The following is a 17,899-nucleotide window of genomic DNA, read 5'->3' as shown; positions in this document are numbered from 1 at the left end:
GCTTTGTCACGCATTTGTAGTTCTAAGGAACAAATGGCCTAAATAAAAGTGTCAAGTATAGGAAAGTATCCAGTTTAAAGAAAATAATAGAAAATGAATGGCTGAGAGAGGGGTATAACACCAAGTCCCCAGTGTGACGTCATAGTGCAATACTTTTCATACATGTGAAGGAAAGAGCAGCCTAAAAATAAAATTTCAAGGTCAGATCCTCAGCTGGCAAAAATCCATGTCACTAACTTGGTGTCAGTGGAATTACATCACTTTATACCCAGCCATACCTGACTCTCCACTGGACAACAGGAAAGCCAATAGGGAGAGTGGAGGTGCAAGGCTTGGTGCTGGTGATGATTACTAGTCTTGAGATATGCACAGTACAGGGCACTGGTACTGAACAGAGGAGACTCTGGTACCTTAGCCAGCCTTAGAGAATCTGTAAGTCCTGTGGCACTGCAGCAGTTAGTGTCATCAGTGGTTGCTGGTATTGAGTTGGCAGTAAGGAGGAAACCAGCAATCTGATCCACCTGGAGCAGTTATCCTGGTTATCTTGTGGCTGTCGGTGCTGAGAAGTCTGTACGAATGTTGCCTGCTGAAAGTGGTATTGTCTCCACTTCAGTCCCTGACTGGTAGTGCCTGTGCCACTAGGGTGTTCAGGCATACCAGTGGTATCTGTTGCACTGGGCCCATGTGATCTGGGGTACTGTGCTTAGACATCTTCGGTGCCATTGGTACCAAAGAGCCCAAACATGCTGGGGTGTTGGTTTGGGGCTCACTATAAGGGCTCCACAAGGATTTTTTTCTTGATTCCCTGAGCTTAGAGGTAGAAAGCTGTGGACAAAACACATGTGGCCTGGGAGTCTCTGAGCTGCTTTTCAGAGAACAACACTAAACAAATATCCCATAAGAGTAAGGAAAAAAATACTAATACAAACTAGGAACAAATTTTTAAAGACATAAGGAACCTATGAGTGGACTGCTAATTCTAATTTCTAAAGAAGTAAGGTATCAGAGCATTGAGCCCTCTAATTTTTCCATCTTTGTGCAGAATACATTTTGTTATATACACCCAATGTGCAGATGTGCACCACCGAAAGAAAAAAATGCTGCTGGCTGTGTGCACTCTGCTAATCAGCTGGGTGAGATTTGCATCTTTCCTGGGTGGCTGCCCAATCACACAATTTACAGGGACCAATGCCGATGAGCGGACTTCCCTAGGGGAAGCTGGGAAGGAACTGAAGGTGGTTCACCCATACAGTGATGATAAGCCTCACGGCAGAGCATGAAGAGTGCATAGAATGGAAGCGCAGGGATTCATGCATACCTGCAGTGAAACAACATAGGTACACTTCAAAAAAGAATTCTTTGTCAACCTAGCTACTCCATCAGGGAGACAGATTACCTAAACTGATGAATTCCCCCAACGTAAGGTGGCACTTCAAGTAGAAATAAGCACTTAGGCTAAATACCTAGTGGCTCCTGGGGTTGGCCACAACCACCTAAGAAAGTTTTCAAACACATCTTGGCCTCTCTAAACTTGGTGCAAAGTTCCATTAGTTAAAATATGTTTTTCCAGTATGATGTATAGCCCCAGTGGGACGAACCCATACCAGCATCCTGGTGAAATGAGACCAGAACTAAGCCTCACAGCTGCACATGTTTTGGGCCACACTGATCCTTGGTGTAAATCAGTCAAGGTATATTAAGCAAAAGGTTAGCTCTTTTAATAAAATATTATAATTTTAGCTACTTTTAAAAACATTTATAATTCATTTCAGACCATGGAATTTGTCAGCATTCATGCCTTCTAAAAGAAATTAAAGCATTAGTAAAGAGCAGCACCAGTTCTCTAGGCTCTAGTAATAGTCCCTTTCATTTTCTCTTACTTCCTATGAAACAGGCTTATCAGCACCTGTCAGCAACCAGAACATATTCCTGTCTCCTGGCTGCAGCAGCTATAGCAAATGTCACAATTAAGCCTTGCAGCTAATATTTCTTTCCTATACATATATATTCATTCTGCTGCCCTGCAGATATTCATTAAAAGCATTTCTGTGCATGAGCCAAATCTGCAAGTTGCAACCCTAGCAGCCCTCCATTACAGACCATTCAAAGCACTGCCACCTACATACGTCATCTAAGGATGAGGTGAATTGACTTTCAGGTCAAAGAACAATATGTCTCCAAGGCTGCTTTTTGGAGCAATTATCCAATTGTTTTGCTACTGGGTGTGGTGCACCCCTGAGATTTAGAGAGAAAAGAATTAAGGTTTTACAAAATTCTGGAACATTTCTGCCTCTAGAGATTCCATTGTTGGCTCTGTTAATATCACTTTGACCTCTAAGTCAGTCCTCTTAGCTCCAATATTCTGCTTCATTTTCCTAACAGGTATGAACTTAGTAGCACTTTCCAGCCATTCCTTTGCTTCCAGCACGTTGAATAAGATGTTCCGAAGAGCTGCTCGTGACGCCTGTGGAACCGTGACATTATATTCTGCCATCAAGTTTGCCTACACTGGGAAAATTCATTGGGTTATCATACATTTTCAAATCAACACAAGATCAAACAATTTTCTTCTTAGAGAAGACAAAGACAGTTGCCTTTAACCACTGTTTTGCCATAGTGTAGACATAGGCTCAGTGATATTGTAATTCTTAGTTTGTGATGTCATAATTCACACAACAACAGATGTCACTGAAAGAATAGCAACTTCTGCTGAGACATAAGTGGCAGGAGGAGACAGATGCTCACAATTAAGTAATCAAACAATCTCCTTCAGATCATGAGGAAGAAGGCATTAGCATACTGACTACATAAGTGCAAGTGTTTCTAAATGGAACAGTATGAAAACTTGTCTGGAAACTGCAAAATTTACTGATACTGGCACAGTGCTGCTGCATATTACAGCTCCCTCTCCTGCTGAGGCTCCCTGTGCCCCACGAACTATAATACTGCAGTGATGCCCCACAATGACTTTAGGTTAAATTACTTCAGATAAGACAGATGGCTCAAGCCACAGGGAGAACAGGCAGTGCTTCTGCCTCTCTCAGATTTTTCCACTTTTGTTCTGATAACAGCTAAGCTTTACCTTCCACCAGGGGCATCTCTAGAGTTCTCTTGGTAGCAGCTACTGAGGGAAGTGCTGAATCAGTGCATGCTTCATCTAACCTCAAAAGGCAGCCTTTTTTGGCCAGCACTTTCTGATTTGGGGGGCTTGTGTTGGCCCCTGTGTCCTGAGAACTAAAAGATATGTGGCAACTTTGCATCACCCTATTCTCCCCCAGGCAGCATATCCACTGGTGTAGATATGTCCCTTGATTTATGCTGGTGAAACCCACTGTTAACTCAGGGTGAATCTGGATGCAGTTACTTAACAGCATCCATCTGATTCAATGATGTTTCCCAAGTGATGCTGCACAGGCCTCAGCATTCAAGAAAGGGCAATATGTATGTCCATATTTAATTGCTTCCTTTTATATTCCATCAGTGCTGGTGGCCCTGAAGATGCTTTGGAAAAGTTAACAGAACTTTTCTCCTACTCTTCCTTAGAAGGCTTCACGAATCAGTCTAACTGCAAGGGACTTTGGCATGAGAATGCTGCAGAATTACCGAGTTTAATCCTCCATGAGCTGCCAGGAAGAATAATAGTGTGATTTTCTTTCATTAATCCCTGAGACGGTAATTAATTATCTCGGATCTCATCAGTGTGTTGTATTCCACATGCCATTTGGACTGTCTTTATTCGCACTGGTCACCACCACATGTACCTTGTAAATTTAAAGGGACGACAATGCAGTGAAAAGAAGCGTCATGCACTCATGACATCCAGGAATTTGTGGGAATGGGCTGGGAAGGTGAGGTGGAAGGAGAAAAATTCCCAGTCCTTAATAAATAATGTCAAACAGTACTTTTTGTAACTCTTATTTTAAGAACAGTGCACACATAAATGTGACTATAAATGTGGAAAAACATTTATGATGTTTCTCCATGGTATACGTTGAAACAAAGCAGTGCCTGATGGGATGTTCTGCATGGTTGCAAGATGTGCCATGCTCCTTTTCACGTTCCCACAACATGTGGCAACAGATGGTGTCACCAAGTACTGAGGGATACATGTCTACATAATGCCCAGAGTCCCAGAGCTCAGGATGCAGCACAAGCCCAATTGTCCTTACCATAATTAAATGGTCCCTTAGTCCAAGCTACAAGAGCCCCAGTCAGCTGGTATGGGCCACCCGGGGGTTTGTAACTACAGTGTAGACAACTTCTGCACCATTCCCAGACCCAAGGAAAAGCTCTTTGTGGCACAAAAGCTTGTCACTCTCACCAACCAAAGTTGATCCTATAAAAGATATTACCTCACCTACCTCGTCAGTATATTTAGCATCATTTTGAGCAGCTCAGTGAGACCAAAGAATCTGGCCCATTGTACCTGATTTTGTAAAGCCCTCATTTTAAAACCATGATTCTAATGTCTTACTGACTGCTTCTCTTCACTTTCTCCTTCAACTACACACTCCATAGTCTCCCTGCTTTTTTCATCTCTATAAAAAAGGGTGCCTTCCACTGTCCTCTTTCCCTCTGATTTTTTGTACACTGGCAATACTATTCCCATCTGTTATGAAGAAGAGACAGCACATGATGTATCTTATGAAACATAATTTTTATGCACATTGGCATACTCTGCTACTCTGGACAGACATTTTTCCTATACGCAAAAATAATTGCAATGTGCATTTAAAATCAATGACAATTCAATAGGGAACCCATGCATTTGCGTATGTAAATGAAAAAATAAGAGAGGTCATTTACACGCAAGGTAGAATAAAAATGTGTAAGAAACAGCAGCTGGCATGCTTCATGATAAAACTCAGTGACTACCTGCCAGGGATAAGGAGTATACATCCCAGATAGGCAGAGACTCGTAGAAATGTAGGTCTGGAAAGGATCTCTGGAGACCATCTGGTCTAGCTCCCTGTGCTGAGATGGGACAAGTAAATCTAGACCAGGGGTCTGCAACCAAAATTACGAGAAGAGCCATTTTTTCAAATTCAGTTATAAAATCACTACTTCAAGAGCTGCAGTGCATGTGAATATGAGACAGTCCTTAATAAATAATGTCAAACTGTACTTTTTGTAACCCCTATTTTAAGAACAGCGCACATATTGAGGACAAGGAAAATGTTTCGCCTGGTTTGCATCAACTCTGCGTGCGCCTGTTATTCTTAGGCTCTACCCCTTCATGTTCCACAAACCCGCCCCCTGCATCCCCAGGCTTAACCCCTCTTAGCCCCAAACCCATCCTCTGCCCCCCAAGATTAACCTGCCTCAGATGACAGCTCTGTGTGTGGCCACTGCTCCTCCGCAGCTGCCATTTCCCCTCGCCTTCTCCTCCTTCTCAGTGTTGCTGCACGGCTCCAGCAGGGGCAGACATGGCTGGCCGGCCCCCCAGCTCTCCTGCTCACTTCCCCCACCTGCAGCATGGGCGGCTCCCTGCCCTGCCACGCTGAAATAATGGAACTAAATTTAATTGGGTTTAACCCTCCTGCCACTCTGCTGGCCATTAAACTAATTACATTTAGTTCCATTATTTCAGTGCGGCAGGGCAGGGAGCTGCTAGAGGAGTCAGTGGTGGCAGCACTGGGAGCCACAACTGGCTCCTTAAAGAGATGCAGGTTGCTTACCCTGATCCAGACCATCTCCAACAGGTGTTTGCCTAAACTTTCCTTTAAAACCTCCAGTGACGGGGATCCCACCCTCCCCCTTGGAAGCCTATTTCAGAACTCAACTATTCTTATAATTTTTTTCCTAATATCTTACCTGCACTTCCCTTGCATATTAACCCTATTACTACTTCTTCAGTGGACATGCAAAATAACAGATTACCATCCTCTTTGCAATAACCTTTAACCTATTTGAAAAACTGTAATCAGGTATCTCCCTCCCCGCCATCTTTCCTCAAAACTAAATATACACAACTTTTATAACTTTTCCTCATTGCTCAGATTTTCCAAGCCCCTTATTTCAGCTGGTGTCTTCTGGATTATCTACAATTTGTCCTAATTTTAATTAAAGTGAGGTGCCCAGAACTAGACACAGTACTCCAACCTGAGGCCTCACCACTTCCAAGAATAGCAGGGCAATTGTCTTCCAAGCCTTACATATGTCACTCCTGCTAATAAACCCAAGAATGATATTTGCCTTTTTTGCAATTGCATCAAGTTGTTGGCTCATTCATTTTGTGATCCTCCATAATCCCATCTCCTTTACAGCAGTACTACTGCCTCGCCAGTTTATATCTGTACTTTTGATTTTTCTTGCAGAAGCGTAAAAATTTGAATGCGTTGTTATTAAATTTCACCTTGATAATTTTAGATCAGTTTTACAATTTGTCAAGGACACTTTGAATTCTAATAATGCTGTCCAAAATATTAGCAACTGCTCCCACCTTGGTGTCACCTGCAAATTTTATAAACATAATCTCCACTCCATTAGCCAAGTCATTCATGAAAATACTGAGTAGTTCCACGATACCCACCAATTCTTCATTATAGGGATTTTCCACTTTCATTCTAAGTAGTTACTGATGACTACTGGAAACAAGATGAAAGGATAAATGGACCACTGATCTGGCATGGGATGACAATTCCAATGTTCCCATAGCTGGTCTGGCTATGGTCTGAAGAAGTGGGTCTGTCCCATGAAAGCTCACCTAATAAACTATTTTGCTAGTCTTTAAAGTACTACTTGACTGCTTTTTGTTTTGATAATGTTCCCATAGTATGAAAGCAAAGAAAAATCCTGCCCAAGACCCAAAAAACTGTAACAATTTAATCTCTTAACAGACACTGATATGCGAAGACACTTCAGAGACAACCTATACTTAAAAACACATTTGATAACGGCTAGGACCTGGCAGTCTCTCACCTGCAACTTGGCAGCTAATGGTAACATCTGCACCCTGGATTGTTTTCACTGTGCTTCCAATGTCAACAGTGACAACAGAGGACTCTGTGTTGATCAGTGTAGCTCTTGATGCCTTGATCAGTGGTTTTCCTTTACAAAAGAGACACCAGAGTTCACAAAGCAAAGCAAACAGTAGTCACGAAGGCAGACTGAACTATGTAAAGTATACTCTGTCTTAACCGACATTCTATCACCCGGAACTCTCAAATAACAAGCATTTTAACCTTAAGTAAGTTTAGTTACCTTTTCCATAAGGACTGTATAGTGAAAGTAAATACAAATACATACAACAAATGTAGTATAAGTTTACAGTGTACAAAACTATTGTTGTTGGTAAATAAAATACTCTGTATGCATTTTTATTTGTTTCTTAATATCTAATCTTGTTTTTCTTTAGTGTTATGCATCACTAGATATACCTCTCTGTTATCCAAAATATATGAAAATTTGGCAACCTCCAAGTCTCAGGGCTGCTAGATATTAAAGAGTTTTTACTGTACTCAGAATAGAAATACAAATGGCTGAGGTAGGACAGCTGCTTGGCAGCATGAGATGCTGGCATATGGGTGACATAGGCTACCTGTTCCTGGCCTTTATTATATTGTGGAGGAGTTGCTCAATTTCATAGCAGAGGATGCTTTGAAAAAAAAAACCTCTCAAAGCAGTGAATGAATAGCATTACAAGTCATGCCAGCACATCTGAGAACCAGCTGAACCAATACAGCAATGCAACTAGAGCTGTAGCATGCTGTTCACCTGATACTGCAATGCAGACAATATCACTTGCTAATCACCAAACATAGGACAAAGGGTGGATACAGACTTGTTAGCTGTGCAGGAGGCTTGGAACAACAAGTGATCCATTTCATTAACATCTTGCACATTTTCCATTAACTATGTTTCAGATGTACAAAATAACTGATAATAACAAAAGTGAGACAATGACAGTTCTGTGCGGGAGCAAGGCCAATGTGCAAGAGTTCTAGACCTTGACTAGGTCCCTCTCTTTGTCTAGGGGATTGTGCATCAGGCTGCTCATTCAGGGACACCCTTGTAATGTATGATATGGAGGCACACTAAATGCAAGCAGACAGTAGCTAGCAGGAGAGAGAGGACGACAGTGTATGCAGCAAGCCCAGTTCTTATAGAGCTAGGCCCAGCTGGGACGAAGATGCAATGGTCCTCCTGGCAGGTAGAAAGGTGCCTGCAAGAGTGGCATGGGAGCGGCTCATTTTCACCACCATAAGAGCTGGAAAAAGGGTTATTTTTTAAAAAAAAATCAAAGCTGAAATTGAGACACCATCATGCAACTTCAGGAGCCAAGGCCCTAGACTAGTGCTTGCATTAATTAATCTGTCTGTAAATCTGCAATGGCAGCAGAGGAGGAAACAGGCCTTGAAAGCCTGAGAGGAGGTAAGGAAGAGCCAGGGAGGAGGGGGCAGCAGGAAGGGAGTTCAGTTTGTTTTCATTAGATGGATGATTTTGTCCAAACTGTTTCAATTGCCCTTAATTAAAGTCCATAAACTGCCATGTGGATTTAGACTATTTCCTGGACCCTTAAAGCACTTTTTATATGGAGTTGGTACATTACTCTATCCTGCAACCTATAGCATCTATCACGTTAAAGAAATATCCAGCAACAAACATTTCACTTCGCTGATGAAATGCTCACGTTTTGATATTTTAATGTAAGTACTAAATCATAAAATAAGCTAGTCAGTTTTATTCTCCCAGTGGGGGTTTCATGAGCTCTTCATTAGATTAAAAATCTGTCAACTATTCAACCAATAAAAAGTTGCAAATGGCTCCAAAAATGGGAGCACTTTTTCTTGTTTTTACATATGATAAATTAATCAGAGAGGCCATCTCCTTCACTTTTAATGAGTTAAGCTTTCTGCACATTGCCTAGGTTCTCTGAAGAAGCACTCTGGCCTCTCATGACTTTGGGAAACTCTCTCTAGTGTGCCAAAATGTTTTGCTGTACTGATTCAAAAACTGCCCATTATCTCATTCGCACAACTGGGGATCATCTTACAACCACCTCATAGCACCTTACAGGAGGTGCTCAGGGCCAAACAAGATCATGCCCAGGGAGTTCGCATTTGGTAATTCACCTCAGAAAACTGATCAAAGAGTTCGCCAATTCATTACCACAAAAGGGCGGCTAGGTCTGTGAAATCCCACACAGATGTCTGAACTGACACTTTTGCAGCCTGAGATCCATCTATCTCCATAAATCGGGATAAAAACTAATATGACAGAAGAGGCTTTCAAGCCCACGTACAGTAACTAGCCCCTAAGAACTTCACTCATCAGGAGAATAAGGAATTGGCCACCACTGCCACTCCCCAAAGATGATATTTGAAAACTTCATGTTAAATTGATCTCTGATGTAACTCTACATGATCCACAAGCTTTGTCCAGTATTTTATATTATAGCATCCATGCACATTTCTGGGCTGCAGAGTGTACCACTTTTACAGTGGAATAACTCCACCAAATTCAGAGATACTCCAGATTTATACTGGTAAAGTTGAGAGTAAAATCAGATCTCCCTGTTGTTTTTTGGTAACCCTACAGATTTAATTGAAATATGAATTAGAAAGTGTGATTTAGCTCTTCACACACCCATTTCCTGGACTCCTGCTACTTCTACTTTATGAGGTAGCTAAGGTGTCTTCCTGATCAATCTTACTAATTAAATGAAACAATGACTTTCCATGTCTCTCTTTGCACTTCCTTGGGCTAGAACAGTGGTTCCCAAACTTTTTGGCATCATGCCCCCCCTTTTTTATTTTTGAGAAACACTAATGCCCCCACCTCTTCTTTACCATCATCCAACCACACCTTTAACAAAAGTTCAATTTGTAATTTAAAAGAAACACAAAAACTCAATATAAAAATGTCATTTAAAGTTAAAAATAAGCACAAACAGTTTTTCTTGGCCCCTTGTGGGTGCCTGATGCAGCCCCAGCTGGCCAGCTGCCTGGGCCCAGGGCCAGCCACCAAGTCCCATGCTGCCAGGGCCAGCTGCCCACCCACCAGACAAAGCCCTGCAAGCCATTTGCCCGTGCCCCAGGAGCTACAAGCTGCCTGCCCAAGCCCCTCCTCTTCTCCCAAGCCAGGTACCACCAGCCCCCACTCTCACCCTATCCTTATCCCTCCTCCTCCAAGCCATGCCCCTCCAGCCTCCCTTCTAACCCCATCCTCCTCCTCCCGCAACCTACACATACCTTTGCAGGAGGCAGCTAACTCCACGTGGGTTTTCACTAGCTGCCTGCTTTTTACAGTGGGTGTGCCCGGTCACCCACGTAAAATGGCAGGGGCTGAGAACTAGAAGCAAAGGCTGGCTCTTTCTTGGGGCTGGGGAAATGAAGGAGGGGCTAGGTCTCTTTGCACCACCCTTGAAATTTCTTCATGTCCCCATGGTCTAAAACAGCAGTTCCTAACCTTTTTGAGACGGTGACCCATTCTGACAATTCAGTATGACTTTGGAACCCAAGGCAATTCAAAACTGGGCGGAGTGGGGGAGGGAGCTTCTCCCCAGGAAAACTGTTTTTGGTTTTTTTTTTGTAAATCTTGATTTGCTCCTACCCCCAGGCTTAAACCACTTGCAGCCCCAAACTGGTCCCCCTGCACCCAGGCTTAAACCCCTCACAGCCTCCAAATGCCTCCCTCACCTACCTCACATGACAGCCACTGCTGCACCCCCTGCTCCTTCATCAGACCACCTCTGCCTGCTCTGCACAGCTCCCCTCAGCCCTCCTACTCTCTTCCCTCACCTGCACCATGGGCAGTTCCCTGCCCTGATGCACTGAAACTGGACTCAATTTAATTGCTTTAACATCCAGACCCTTCCTGCCAGCCTGTTAAATTGAATCCCATTTCAGTGCAGCAGGGCAGGGACTGGGAGCCAGGGGAATGAGCGGTAGCAGCGGCAGGAGCTGCAAATGGCTCCTTACAGAGTCACATGTGGCTCTAAGCCACCCAGCTGGTGACCCTTAGAAAATCTAATGGTGACTCATGTTTGGGTCCCGACTTGTAGGTTGGGAATTCCTGGTCTAGAAGAAGTCAACCTGTATTCTGTGTTGAAACATGCAGAAGCCCAGTGACGCACCTATGCCTCTGTAATCAGCACAGCCACTACTGAATGTTATTGCTGACACAGACACATACTGGGAAACCGTAGCAGTGAAACATGAGTGACCTATGAGGTCTGATATGGAATTTCAAACTACTGTACTTCTTGGTAGCTTTCCTAAAATGTTTTCTTTGACCCCTCTCTCTCCACTTAAATTACACTACCCCTTGACTGTCTGGTCTTCTTATAACCCCTCAGCTTTGATTGTCCCTCCGTTCTTCTCTACATCATTTACATACATTCCCCATTCAACCTCTTGCAGCTTTGGCCTTCTCTCCTCTCCCCTCCACTGTGGCTCTGAACCTCCTGACACCCTCTGAGGATTTGCTTCCAAAAAACACACTCTTAAAATTGCCTTGCTTTTCCAAGGGAGGTTTTCATTAGCACTGATGCCTAAATGAGCAAGGTATGGAACTGAATAGTTCGTGCATACACATGAATAGGAAAGTTAATCCTTTGTGCATCTCTATTTTTCTAATGTGTGGAAGAATGTCAGTCATGCTTTGGTGATAACAGGTTAGAAAGGACATACGAAAAGTGCTGAGTGCTCTGGTCCCAATCCAGCAAAGTACTGAAGCACTTGCTTAACTTTATCTACTCGAACATTCCCCTTGACTTCAACAAGACCATTCCTATGTTTAAAGTTAATCATATGAGCTCTGTTGGATAAGGACTACAGTGGTCAGCAAATACAAGGTGGAGCAATAGTAAACAGAGCCCCATGGGAGAAGACCATTGATGAAGACATGAAATAGTCACTGCAAACACAAATATTTTATAAGTGAAAGATACCTGCCTTATTTGAAGCTAGAGCGTGGGGTCTGGGGCTGTCCAAAATCCTAGATATTATCTGTTCTGCCTCAACATACTACTTCTTTGAAATCTAGCTCATTCATTGGGCCCCTCCTCTAAAAGAGCACTTTGGAAACAAGTGGATTGATGTTAATTCCATGCAGACATGAGCGGGAATAACATAGGCCATCCACCTCGACATTCAGCTTAAGAAATCCCATGTTATACACACAAGACTTGGAAGAATGAAATGTTTTGGGTCCTAAGTGCCCCCGAGACTGCTGGTGTTACGTGGGCAGCTGAGATTGCCCAAAGTGCATAGGCTGCCACCCCCAAGATTAGTTATAATTGTGGGGGAAGAAGGGCTACAGGCAGGCTGCTCTGGGTGTGGGAAATTGTACAAATGTGGAATGCAATTTCAGTCTCAGTTTGCTACAGTTGGAACCAGCTGATCTTCAAAGCAAGCTAAAAAGCTTATATGTCCTTCCATGGATTTTCTGGCACTGGAGGGATAAATTGTTAGGTGGGGGTTAAGAGTGAGTGTGGAGATGGTTCTGGTGAGCTTTGGACAGTTTTATTATTGGTTTTGTGATTTAGTTACAGAATATCTGAACACGTACCCAACTACACTTGATAATAACATACCAGTAGCAGAAAGAGTTCTGTATAATTGATAAAACTTTTTCAGTTACCTGCTAAAGTGACCGCAATGGAGACAGAATCAGATCCCAAGGCATTAGTTGCATTGCAGGTGTAGAAACCCACATCGGCTTCCACTGGTGATAGAATCTGCAGAGAGTCATCTGGCTGAAGGAGTATCCTGGAGCAACAGAGAAACACAAAACAGAGGCCTCAGCAAGGGCATGGGGAGACACTTCTGCAATCTTTACAACATCCTCTGAAAGGGGGTCTCATAGGTGGACCGTGCATTGCATGAAGAAATACTTCCTTTTGTTTGATTTAAAACTGCTGCTCACTAATTTTATTTGGTGACTCCTAGTTCTTGTGTTATGGAAAGGAATAAATAACCTTTCCTTACTTACCTTCTCTATAACCGTCATGATTTTATAGACCTGAATACTATTTTCCCCCCTTAGTTATCTCCTTTCCGAGACGAAAAATCCCAGTCATCTTAATCTCTCTTATATGGCAGCCGTTTCATGCCCTAATCATTTCTGTTGCTCTTTTCTGAACCTTTCTCAGTTCCAATACAGGAGGTTAATACTTTTTTTAGCAGCATTATTAACAAGTCCATTGCTTACTGGTCTCTTAGAAAACATTTAGGACTAAACTAGAGCTAAATAACAGCACAGAACATTGAGAGCCAAGACTGGCTGAAAACAAACTTTACTGGACTATGAGAAACTTTACCAGATTACATCAAACTTTACTACACCCATGACAATTGGAAATCCAGCCAAATAAAATCATGCCGGACCACAGATGTTGCCAGACCAGAGAGTGCTGGATGACAGCAGTTCAGCTTGTACATCCATTTTGAGATAAGGTAACCACATCTGCACACAGCATTCAAGATGTGAGCATACCATGAATTTATAAAGAGGCAATCAGTTATATTCTGTCTTTTTTGGTATCTTAGGTATGATTCCCAACACTGTTTGCTTTTTTGGCTACTGCTGCACATTGAGCGGATGTTTTCAGAGAACTATCCCCAGCGGCTCCAACATCTCTCTCGCCCATGGTAACAGCTAATTTTATATAATCATTTTATGTATAGATGGGATTATGTTTTCCCATATGTATTACTTTGTATTTATTAATACTGAATTTCACCTGCCCTTTTTTACCCAGTCACCTGATTTGGGAAATCCTTTTGAAGCTCTTTGCAATCTGCTATGGACTTAACTATCCCAAGAAATTTCTTCTCAAAACACAGAAAGAAAACAAATTCCTTCACAATCAAAGGGCCCTCAATATTGCAGCTTTAAGGAAAACATGGATCACGGAGAGACATGGTTAAATTGTGGGAGCTGACAACAATGGGCACAGACAGGTGAAGTGAGTCAGCAAAGACCATACAGCAAGGAGGTGGCAGAGCTGAGACCAGTATATCTAGGGCATCCCGACTTACGTTGTGGAACTGTGTATGAACTGAGAGCACTAACACTTGTTTCTATACCCTCTCAAACTAGTTTTACATCAGTGTAATTCCACAGACTCCTGATTTTATGCTGTGTAAGGGAGATAAAAATGTTGCCCTGAGACGCCAACCAATACTCATATCAAATGTCCTCAGCTGCAGCACTATGTTTTTCCTCGTAAGGTAGGAATACCCCCTCCATTCATTCGTAGGTTTAGCTAATGACAAAACCTAATGACAAATCTGCTTTATTCACCAGAAACATTCAGCAGCTGTTCAGCATAAGGACTTTAGCCAGGATGGTGATCAACACAGACAAGGGTGGGAGTGGGAGAGGGAAAAGCGTATGGGAGGGAAAAGCCCATTCAAGTCAAGCAATCCAAGTCCGATCCACTAACTGTGCACTGATGAGGGTTTTCTCCTTCCTACATGAAAACTGCTGTCTCATGGACCACAGAGCTAGGGATATTTGATCCTGCTGAACACCATGGGTGGTAGCTCTCTAAAACAAACCAGATTCAGGCCACCCATTGAATTCTGCTAGGATGCGAGAGGAGTCTGATTTCCTTTAAAACCTTTTTTCAAAATAATAACAATCACAATAATAAAAATTCAGCTTGTGCCAACCATATCTTGTAAGTGATAAGTGAAATGCAGAGTCATTTACAAATCATTTTTAAATTGCTGACATGCTTATGTAGCAAAATAACACAATAGTTGATAGAAGCCTCTTCTCTGGATTTAAGGATTGTTTTACCTCTCAAAAACTGGTTAATTTAAGGAACAATTTTTCAGTGAGCCAGTCAGACTGTGCCAGCAATTTTCGCATATGTAAATAACTGTGCATGCAAAATTCACAAGTCCAGGAAGAACTCAGCATCTGTATATGCAAATTTGTCCGTTAGAAGTTAATTGGCTCTATCTGCACATAAAAATGACCTGAAAACTAAAAGACTTAATATTTTTCCCAAAAATGTATTAGGGTCCTATGGCTAACCGTTTGTGTGTTATCCACCCACCCGTAAATACAGTCAGGGCTTCAGAGAAACAGACAAACTGATCAATGCCCATGGTTAATGTAATACATGCATGAGTGTGTGTGCCACTTTTAAAAACAGATGTGGACTTTTTAGAGAAGGTTCCTATCACCATCAGGGTGGGACTACATTAATTTAGCTGGCTCTCTTTTTTAGTTCCATTCTTGTGCTGGAACAGCTGCTGCTTTACTCTGGATGTTTACAGTCTGTTTTGGGGTGAAGGCAAAAACATAAGGGGCTAGACCTTTGGCTGCTGTAAACTGGCAGTGACATCAATATAGTTAATGAACCAGCTCAAGCCCGTGTAGAAATAGGAAAAGGACACCTGGGTTCAAGATATCTATCTTTACAAATCAGCTTCATCTGCCCTTCTGAGTTTTTTTTTTTTACCGAGTCTCTCAATCCATACCTCATCCAGAAAGCAATCTAAGTTTCTTTTGAAGTCATTAACACTTTGTGCTTTAATTGCTTTCCTTCAAAACTTTTCCCATTTTCCCCTTTGCATGAAATCATTCTACCCTGAGATGTCTATTTATTTCTAGTTTTTATTTTTAGGTTTTCAGTGCGTGATCTATGGTGAAAAAAATGAGTACCGGACATAGCAGTCCTTTTTATAAATGATGTTATTTCAAAAACTCATGATTTTTGCAGTAAAAATATCTCAGCTCCCTTCACATTTTAATTTGTCTAATCTTAGTTGCTCTACCTGGCATCATCTCCAAGAAAGTATATTTTGAGCAATCTTGATTAATTCTGTCATTCTGATGGCATCTAACAAATGACTAATATAGAAGCTTCTCATAAGTAGGTTCCCATGTTCAAAGAGTTCCTACCACTAGACATTACAGAATATTCAGCGAACAAGGAACTTTGTAAAAAGTTAATTGATGCTGGAGCAATGCATAACCATTTTCAAAGATCTGTATTCTTCAGTCTTGAATTCTAAGGAATCTAACCTGTATACCTTCTTTGCCCTACGTAATCCAGAGGTACTGAGACCACTGAGGGAGTGATTAGTGAGTCTACTCTACAGGTTTAGCTAACGAACTTGAGCTCATGTGGTAGAGGCTTATGCCTTTAGTGCTAAAATGTCTCAGGTTCATTTTCACATTCTGACAACACAGGTCTACTGTCATTATAATTAGGGGCTCATCCAGGATTAACCTACATTAACTTTGCACCATTCATAGAAGCCTCAGGTGCTGGAATCCGAACTTTCTTGTTCTGAAACGGAGTCAGATCTGAACAGCAGATGAAGCTAGACAGAATACATGATGGTCTCAGCGGGGGTAATACTGAATTTAAAACCATAGTGACATCCATGATTTTCAACTGTGCTGTGCTCGCTCAGCTACCAGAAACTTCAAAGTTATGGTTCTCAGGATACTGGAAAATCAGGAAACTGCATTTAGAACTTCTCCCCTCTCAGTCCGGAGGGAACATAGAAGGTGACAAAATGAGCACTGCATGGCAGGGTGCTGAACGATTTGTGCAGCATGAGGCTGCTGAAAGCCACTGAATCAAACTGTAAACCCTGCACATCATGGAAACCATTTCAAGCCAGTGGGTTCTGCTGTGCCCTAACACCTGTAGTTCCACCTGTGCTGCCTGACTGTCTGAAACAGAGCTGCCAAAGGCCACCAAGTAGCTGCATGCCTTTAGGAATAGTTCTAACAACACATTTGAGCAGGCGTAGTTAGTTTGTGGCCAGCCTATCCAGAATGACAGCACATAATTTGATGCTGTTTCATCCAAGTAGAATGGGAAAAAATTGAAAGGCATAAGACAGACTGGTGCCAGGTATCCAGTTTTTGAGTGGTAAGTCCAGTTCTAAGGAGACCTCTGCAGTCACGGGTTGGAAGTATTGACTGGACACCAAAAGTCCAGTTACAACAATTTCGTTGTCAATCCAGCCCATGGTCCTTTTAACCCAAGAGTTCTGGACCCAGAGCCAAGGAGGGGAATAGCCAGAGGCACCCCAAGTCCTAGCCAGTCTGGTAAAGGACGCTTCGTCTTCCCTACAAGGGCTGCTCCTGAGGCAAGTCAGGTTCACCTATGGGAACATCTCCCAGGTAAAGCAAGCTCCATCCATCCATACTCCTGGCTCCCAGCTCACTCTGCAAACTTTTTGTTTTGGAGCTGCTGCTGCTGGAGGGAGGAGAGACACAATCCCCTTTTACCCTCCTCTTCTCTGCATGGTAAATTGAGCCCTTGGAAGGATGGTGAGGGGGAAAACTTGGTTTTACAGTGTCCAGTTTTGAGAAATTTAAAAGTTGGCAACCCTAAATATAATAAATATATGTTATGTTAATTACATTTTAGAAATCAATTTGTTCTTTACCAACATAACAGTAAACCACCTGTTAAATTATGGCTGCTTATGTGGGGTGGAATAACTATATAATTTTCTCATGAGTCTAATATTCAGCGTAAACCACAGGTGGACTTTAAGTAACCCATATTCCCTTTAAAGCATGCTGCAAAAATCACAGTAGCTTCAAACAGAAGAAATCACTCAATGGCAGATTTCCAACAGGATGTAACCGCTGGCAATGGGAATCTATGCATGCAACTTTTGGGGGGCTAAAATGATATTTTCACAGGACTATATCCAACCAACTGTACAGTGTTGGCCCAAGACTTGATTAAGACTTCTTGTGGTTTCCACAAGAGATACATTCTTGTTTTCATAGCCCAAAGAAATAGTTCTCATTTTTTGTCACTTAGCACTCTATCAAGGGCCAGAAAGAAAAAGAATCAGAAAGAGCACAGTTGAAAGGGCAGTGACACTAGTACCGCTCATTTATAGAAACGGTTGAGTCGGGAAGTGAATCAAAAATGAAAGTGAGGGGGAATCAAGCAAACTAA

General features: G+C 42.3%; 1 protein-coding gene across 32 annotated transcripts in view; it reads right to left on the bottom strand.

Annotated features, from left to right (window-relative positions):
- Window positions 1-17,899, bottom strand: part of ADAMTSL1 (ADAMTS like 1) — a 627,217-nt gene that overhangs the window by 49,960 nt on the left and 559,358 nt on the right. For all 32 annotated transcript variants that reach the window (XM_074994936.1, XM_074994935.1, XM_074994939.1 and 29 more), the window contains 2 exons: window positions 12,586-12,713; window positions 6,922-7,050 (listed from right to left, as the gene is read on the bottom strand). In XM_074994936.1, coding sequence (XP_074851037.1) covers window positions 6,922-7,050; window positions 12,586-12,713 — 257 coding nt within the window. The remainder of the gene's footprint in view (window positions 1-6,921; window positions 7,051-12,585; window positions 12,714-17,899) is intronic.

This window comes from Carettochelys insculpta, chromosome 5, assembly GCF_033958435.1.
Source record: "Carettochelys insculpta isolate YL-2023 chromosome 5, ASM3395843v1, whole genome shotgun sequence".
Lineage (NCBI taxonomy): Eukaryota > Metazoa > Chordata > Testudines > Carettochelyidae > Carettochelys > Carettochelys insculpta.
Note: the sequence above shows the minus strand (reverse complement) of the source record. Positions and strands in the feature narration are given on the sequence as shown.